This window comes from Saprolegnia diclina, assembly GCF_000281045.1.
Source record: "Saprolegnia diclina VS20 unplaced genomic scaffold supercont1.47, whole genome shotgun sequence".
Taxonomy (NCBI): domain Eukaryota; phylum Oomycota; class Saprolegniomycetes; order Saprolegniales; family Saprolegniaceae; genus Saprolegnia; species Saprolegnia diclina.
Genome location: NW_008246114.1, coordinates 226635 through 234109, shown reverse-complemented (window position 1 = coordinate 234109; position 7475 = coordinate 226635). Strand labels below are relative to the sequence as shown.

General features: G+C 57.0%; 3 protein-coding genes across 3 annotated transcripts; 1 reads left to right on the top strand and 2 right to left on the bottom strand.

Moving 5' to 3' along the window:
* Positions 1-179: 179 nt before the first annotated feature.
* On the bottom strand, positions 180-479 carry SDRG_12183 (hypothetical protein; the record flags this gene model as incomplete). The annotated part of the gene is made up of 2 exons (XM_008618246.1): positions 180-350; positions 405-479. 2 exons carry the CDS (start codon positions 477-479, stop codon positions 180-182), a joined length of 246 nt encoding a protein of 81 aa, XP_008616468.1.
* A 606-nt stretch (positions 480-1085) lies between these two features.
* On the bottom strand, positions 1086-2422 carry SDRG_12182 (hypothetical protein). The gene is made up of 5 exons (XM_008618245.1): positions 2064-2422; positions 1902-2011; positions 1687-1851; positions 1510-1637; positions 1086-1465 (listed from the first exon to the last, which is right to left on the bottom strand). Exons 1-5 carry the CDS (start codon positions 2387-2389, stop codon positions 1178-1180), a joined length of 1017 nt encoding a protein of 338 aa, XP_008616467.1. The 5' UTR covers positions 2390-2422; the 3' UTR covers positions 1086-1177.
* A 1007-nt stretch (positions 2423-3429) lies between these two features.
* On the top strand, positions 3430-7470 carry SDRG_12181 (hypothetical protein). The gene is made up of 15 exons (XM_008618244.1): positions 3430-3548; positions 3595-3624; positions 3671-3845; positions 3894-3943; positions 4000-4118; positions 4166-4311; positions 4368-4506; positions 4552-4614; positions 4667-4719; positions 4844-5285; positions 5330-5551; positions 5596-5755; positions 5807-5952; positions 6019-6708; positions 6753-7470. Exons 1-15 carry the CDS (start codon positions 3464-3466, stop codon positions 7056-7058), a joined length of 2826 nt encoding a protein of 941 aa, XP_008616466.1. The 5' UTR covers positions 3430-3463; the 3' UTR covers positions 7059-7470.
* Positions 7471-7475: the final 5 nt, after the last annotated feature.

Here is a 7475-nt window from a genome sequence, read left to right as displayed (position 1 = left end):
GTCGAGAGACGACACTTTGGAGATCACAACGCGCTACAGTCGAAACTGCCTATACGCATAGTGGATATTTATGCATCCGAGAGGCTTATTATTTGTGGAAGGTAAACATATTTGGCTCGGGTATAATTTTTTTCGTTGTGATCAAAACTACATTCGCGCGCCAGCTATCTATTTGTCCATCAGGCATCTTCGTCGTCGACGTAGCGCACGGGACGTTCGCGAACAACCTCGAGACAGACAGTCTTCTCAGCCATAGTGCGCCATCGGGCTTCGTCGCGGACCATGCGCGAGACGGTGGTTTGGCTAATGTTGGGAAAACCGTTGGCGTTGAAGTACGTGGCCGTGCGCGTCTGGTTACAGCCGTTTGCATGGTAGAAGTCGAGGATTTTGGTTATGTCATAGACGTTGGGCGACGATCTCATCTTCTTAGCAGCGTCCTTCGCCGCGGCGCGCGACTTGGGCGCCTTCTGCTTCGCCATCGGCAAACCACGTTGATTTAATTACGCTCGGTGAACAAAAAAATACAATAGGTGATATATCACACCCAAGAGGATTATTGAGTCTCGGGATATGCATATAGACAGGTTCGACTGTATGTCACTCGATCGGTCGAGACTTATGGGCCGAGAAATTAAGACTCAAAGATGGGGTTTTCATACCATGAGCAGGAGCGATCTTCCTCTGCAAAATGAGCAAAGTGCAAAGTGAAGGGAGGCGGTCTTGCAAGGTGGCGACCGACAACAGCATCTCGAATGGCAGCGGCAGACCCTTCTGTACTAGTACTAGAAAAGACTGGAGGGTGCAGTAGTAGAGGCACATGCACGGTTGCACGTGTAGCTCTGCTTGTGTACGCACCATTTCAAATGTGGTCGTTTTCTTGTCAAGCCCTTCGACTATACCTGACGCTCGCGATCCTAACTGCCCAGAAATTGCTATTGTAGATGTGAGTTTCTCCATCCAAATATCACGATTCTTCGTGACCAACCTCGGCCGCTTTTCGACCGCTTTGCGTCAAATGGGGCCAGATGCATAACGATGTGAACGAATACCCTGGAGTAGAGCCAAGCTGTGCGCATACCAGCTCGTTGTAGAGAATGAAAAGATGATTTTTCAATAAATTTATGGGTGTAAAAAGATAGTGTTCTCGATACGAGCGTATCGCCTCCGACGAAGGCCTTTAGCAGCAGTCGGTCGACGATGTAGTGTGCGTTGGCGCTGTGAGATCAAGTCCCGACAGCGTGCGACCGCGGCTCTCGAGGGAAAGCGACTGTGTCCGGTGCACGGTCGTGAGCAAATCGCGGAACGCGCGGTCGACATTGGCGCCCGTTTTCGCCGATGTTTCAATGTAGTTCATGTGGTGGGCGGTCGCGAATCGCTGCGCCTCGGCCATCGACACCATGCGCTTGCTCGGCTCGACGTCCGCCTTGTTGCCGACCAACACGGCGGCGAGGCCGGGCTCGGCCACCTACCCCCGTTAGTGAGAGGCTATATTTCAAACCGACTCGGTACCTGAAGGAGCTGGTCCAGCCAGCGCTGGATGCCTTCAAACGAAACGGGGTCGCTCACGTCAAAGACAAGGAGGGCGCCGACGGCCTTGCGATAGTAGGTGCCCATCATGGCATGGAACCGCTCCTGGCCTACAAAATATATCGCGTGAGCGGTATTGAACCGGCGACAAGGGCTCACCGGCCGTGTCCCAGATCTGCGCCTTGACGCTCGTGCCGTCAATCTCCATCACATGCGTGAGAAACTCGACGCCAATGGTCGACGCAAAGTCGGTGCTGAACTCGCCCTTGTTGAGGCGGCTGAGCAGATTGGTCTTGCCGACCCCCGAGTTGCCCAATAGAATCACTATAGGCGGAGTGTAGTTCACCGTGATAGTTGCTATTTCGATTGCAAACCTTTGTTGACGGATGGTTTGGCTGGGACGGCCACGACCGGCGCGACAAGCGACGCTTGGCGACGCGGCACTTCGCGGCACGGCGGGTTGGCGACAAAGTTGGTACCGTAGCTACAGAATGCAAGATGGTCCCATGAGGAGGACAATATGTACAATCTCGTACTTTTTGTCGAGCTCGACGTAGAGCCAATGCATGCGCCCGTCTTGGTAGTACGTCACGAGTGCATCGATGTCTTTGAGCTTCTCGGGCAGATTCCGCTCCGTGTAGAATTTCGTAAGAAATTCCTTGGGCGTCGGCGGCACATCCGGCAAGAGGTTGATCTTGGACACAAACTTGGTGATGCTTGCCGCCACGTCGTCCAATGTGAGTGACGGACGGGTTTGAAGTGGCGGCGGCGTTGCCTCGACCGCCGTATACGACAGCGTCGGCGTCGTCGTCGCCGGCGTGACAATGTCAAGGGGTGCGTGGGTCGGAGACGGTGTGGCCATCGAAGCGCGAAATCAAAACTTGCACTGTCGAGCGCGCTTTTTTGTCTATTTCGGGCCATGGATCCAGCGTCCCGTGTCAAAATGGCGCCTTGAACGGAAATGGCGCACGCGGATTGGCTGCGTTTGAAAACCGACGTGCGCGGCAGCCAATCAAATGCAAACGTTTGGCGCGCCACCGAACGAGACGTTGGATCGAGCTGGCATTGGGTGCAGTTCTACACTAAAGTTATCGATAGTACGCTGTCATATACGATGCACGATAGATGCCTACATGTGCAGGGTTGACATTCTCAATTCGTTTGATTGGCCATTGGTGTTCTACCGTCGTAAACGACCTTACATTTAGCGGTTTAAACGCTGGTTTGATGCCCGAGTTTGCTGCGCGGCTTCTTAGAGACGTAGTGACAATGGTCGACGATGTGATTGCTGGGAAGGCAAGCGCGCAATGATACAACAGGACGATGTTCGGGTCCTTCAAGACGCGCCTATGGATAGACGGCTCGTGTGAGCGCCGACAAGGTCCTAATCGTAGGGTTGTTCTTGCGCCAACCTAATTTCTCCTTGGGTCTGTCCACTGGTGCTGAGCCACCCCTCTGGGGTCTGTCCTTGTTGTCCGCAAAAGTGTGGATACCAGAGTACGTTCGCAGAACGTGCTTTTCGCGTGACTCACACGGCTAACCATTACGCAGAGTTGCCTGCTTCAATAAAGGTTTGCATCGTGGACGTTGAAGCTGCAGAGACGAGGTGGCTCCTCGGACGCTAGACAGGCGGCTATGGCCACACTAAGGCTACATCTCGCTACCTTGTTTGAATCTACATCAAGCCGACTCGAGCGATCTCTAGAGCTTGGACGCTAGAGGTATCTCTCGGCAAAGGTCTGCGGATAAGGGACCCTTGGCCGCACCAAGCGACGTGGGATGTGTCACGTCCTTGCGCCACGCAACGCACCAATCCGCGTGCATGCGAATCTGATTTTGCACCAATGAAAACACAGGACGATTTTTGACCAATCCGTGGGGCGCTCGCCGGGCGCAAATCTTTCGGCCACTGACGTTTCGTCAACTTGATCGAGCCATGGCCGCGGTCCTCTTCCAGATCCACACGGCGGCGCCGCTCACCGCCGACGACCGCTACGTCGCCGTCGTCGGCAACGTCTCGGGTACGCTCCTCTCGTCGTCCACGCAGCATCTCATCGTCCTGCTTAGAGCTCGGCGCATGGGACGTGGCCAAAGCGGGTAATGCGACGCCGCCAGGCAATCGCCGCGCTCATGCTTTCTCTAGTTCCGCTCAAGAAGCACGCTGGCGCATCGACGCTCTGGGAGGCGACTCTCGAGGTCGCCATGTACGCGCTGATCGAGTACAAGTACATTGTGCTGGACCGCTCCGGTGCCCTTGTGCTCTGGGAGTCGTTGCCTGGCAACCGCACGCGCGTCGCCGGCGGGACCAACGTGGCGCTGTAAGCTCTTGCTGTCGACTATGTACAGATGCGACGTGGCGCGCGTAGGCACAAACCGGTCACGCAAAGCTCGATCTTTGTGGCGCCCGCGGGACCGGGTATGTACATCCGCGCCTAGCCTTGACGTTCTGATGCTACTGACGACGCTGACTAGTGCCGGGCCCCCGCGTGCCGGAGCTGGCCGTCAACGGCAACACGAGCGGCCATTTCGAGCACATGTGCTGTCGCACGACCGTGCAAGACCAGCCGTACTGGCAAGTCGACCTGCTCGCGGTATGGCCTTGGACTAATGCTGCAACCTTGTACTACCTACGCTTTAGAGCACGCCGCTCACCAAGCTCGTGCTCTGGAACCGCCAAGACATGTTCTTGGACCGCCTCGTGCCGGTGTGGGTGCTACTCTCCGACACGCCGTTCGCCAATCTGTCGTTGGACGCGGCGAAGAAGCAAGCGCTGGCATCGATGCGGTAGACATTGCTCTTCTTGTTCTAGTCCATGGCCAATGGTAGCCTTATGGGACTAGGTTTGCCTCGGCGGCGACGCAGTTTGAGTGGCCATTGACGACCAGTGCGCGGTACATTCGCGTGCAGCACGAAGCTGCGCACACGAGTTTGCAGTTTGCACAGCTCCAAGCGTTTACGCCAGCGCATTTGGCGCCGCCGGTATGTATACGACGCGCACTACTGCGGTGCTAATCTAAGGCGTAGATCCTCGATGGGTGGTTTGGCTTGGACAACCGGTTGCTCGGCGATGGCCAGTCCCACATCGACGTACGCCTTCCGATCCGACTACCATTTTGTCTCATGCATGCTGGGTATGTAGGGGCAATGGCTCGCGCCGGGTGCGGCGCCCGAGCTCCGCCTCGTCTTTGGAAGGTGCGTGGTCTGTTCTTTCTCTATCTTTTTTCTGTCGATTTCCTGTATTTTTCTGTATATTTCCTGTATTGGACACGATGTTACAGTGTGTTGTATCGGGACGACTCTGACGACGAGCATGTAGCTTTGACAAGAAGCCGTCCGTGACCTTTGCCGACAAGGTGCAGCGGTCCATCTACCTCCAAGCGCGCGTCCTGGGGCAGCCATCGGCGTCGACTGTCCACGCACCGTACTGTGCGGATTTGCGCGCGGTGGACGTCGCGACGCCGACGCCGCATTTGGATCGCGAACTTCTCGGCAATGCGCTGCCGCTCCCGACGTTGCTATCGAAAGGACTCGACGTTGTGTCGCTTCTGACGACGCTGCCGACGCACGTGCGTCACGAGCTCACGGCCAAGCTCGAGCGCGTCACGTTTGCGGACACGCAGCCGATTCTTTCGATTGGCCAAGACCGCCACCACTTGATCCTGATCGACGCGGGTGTCGTCGCCGTCCAGGGCCCGACGACGACGCAGGGCACGGCTACCTTCTTCGAGCTCGGGCCGGGCGCGTACCTGGGCGAACTGGTGCGGCGATATGGTGCCGTTGCTTGTGCTCAGTGTCAGCGTAGGCCCTCGTGAGCGGCGCGAACCGCAGTGCGCAGGTCGTCGCCAAGGGCGCGGTGACGCTCTTGCGTCTGCACCGTGACGACTTTGCCGCAGTCATGGCCGCGCACGGACTTGACGCGATGTCGCTGCTGGCAGCGCACGCCGACGTGGTCGCGTCGGGGCTGCCGCTTTTGACGACTACACCGTCGCGCAAGACGCCGTTCGTGGCCCAAGACACGCTGCAGGTACGCTGTCGCCATTGAGGTATATCGACCTGATGAGAAGCTAGGTGTTTCGTCTCGGGCATTTGCCGGCGTCGGCGTCGGTGGCCATTGATGTGGTCGATGTGACCACGGACTCTGTGCTTGGCACGAGTGTGCTCGTGGCGTCCCAGCTCCACCGCACCAACGGCGCGCTCTCAGCACCGTTGCTGTCGCCGTCGTTTTCGGGTACTTGTATAACGCTCCATCATGGACAACTTGTCATTTGTGCGGGCGTAGTCGTCGGCGAATTGCTCTTGCGGTATCTGCACCTCAAGCCATTTGTGCACAAGGACAACACGCTCGCATCGGCGTTCCGCACGCAATGGCTGCACGGCCCGGCGCTCGACATGGGCCACCGCGGCCTCGGTCGATCGTACTACCAGGTAGCGCTCGCCTTCTTGTTTCGTTTTGATTTTATAGTTTTTAACGCATTTATGATGTTGAACTAGGCACTCGGGTATCGTACGTCGCACATTCGCGAAAATACGCTCACGTCCTTTGTCGTTGCTGGCCTCCACGGCGCCGACTGGATCGAGTTCGACGTGCAACTGTCCAAGGACCGCGTCCCGGTGGTGTACCACGACTTCTTCTTCAAGGCGGCGCTCGAAGACCGTCGCGGGCGGTCGCCGGGGGCGTTCACGAAGACGGGGCTCCATGACTTGACGCTCGCGCAGTTGAACAACGTCGAGTGGCGTCACGGCAAGTCGGTCACGGACGGTCCGCGCTTGCAGCAGCTCGTGCGCAAGCACTGGCTCAAGCTCGTCAAGACAAAGACGACCAAGTCGACCCGTACCCCCCGTACCCCGCCGACGACGACGACCCCTTCCACGACCAAGGTCGACTGGACGGCGCTCTCGGAGCTCTTTCCGACGCTGCAAAACTTGCTGACGCACGTACCCCCCTACGTGGGTCTCAACGTCGAAATCAAGTACCCAGTGGACCCGCCGGACGCCCCATGCCTCCGGAGCCTCGACGCGTTCGAGATGAATGCGTACTTGGACGACATCCTTGCGTGCATTTTCGAGCACGCCAACGGCCGGCGCAACATTGTCTTTTCATGCTTTGAGCCCGACGTGTGCGTCCTGCTCCGGGCCAAGCAGACACGGTACCCTGTCTTCTTCCTTACGTGCGGCACCGACGTACGTATTCTCGTCTCCATTGTGGACCCACAGCATTGTGCTAGATCACGGGGCTTGTGCCTGATGTGCGGACCATCTCGCTCGAGACGGCGGTCCCGTTCAGCCGCATGGAGCAGCTCCAGGGCATTGTGACCAACTCGCTCCCGCTCTTCACCAAGCCCAAGTGGATCCGCCACATCCGCAACGACCACTTGCACCTCTGGACGTGGGGCAACCACAACACGGGCCATGACAAGGTGCAGTTTCAAAAGATGCATGGGGTCTCGGGCGTCATCTCGGACAACGTCGGCGACCTCACCAAAGTCGACAAGAAGCTCCGTCCGCGTGATCACGGCGCCAGCATGAGCTAAGTTGGCGGCGCTTGCTGGTAGCAGAGCGTTGCGTTTCTAACCCATTGAACCACTTGTCTCTAACTCGGTACTAGATAGTTGAATCTGGATCGATTCCAAAGTCGAATTGATGATGGGCGTCAAGGTTGAGCCAAGAGAGAGGAAGAGGAGTCCGTGGTGGACGGTATCGACGGACGCCATTGAGCAAGCTGCCTTACCAGGAGGGATCAAGGATGTGTCTCGTCGATCAACTGCTCGTACGCGTACCGTAATTCACACAAGTGTACCGTCAAAATGATCACTTTACGGCAATATGACCTCACTTTTCCGCGTTTACTGTGTATACACGCACTTTCAACAAGCAAAGTCGCCACTCTTTACGATACCCTGCCGCGCCACAAGTAATTATCACGTTCCGCCAAGAATATTTGGTGAATT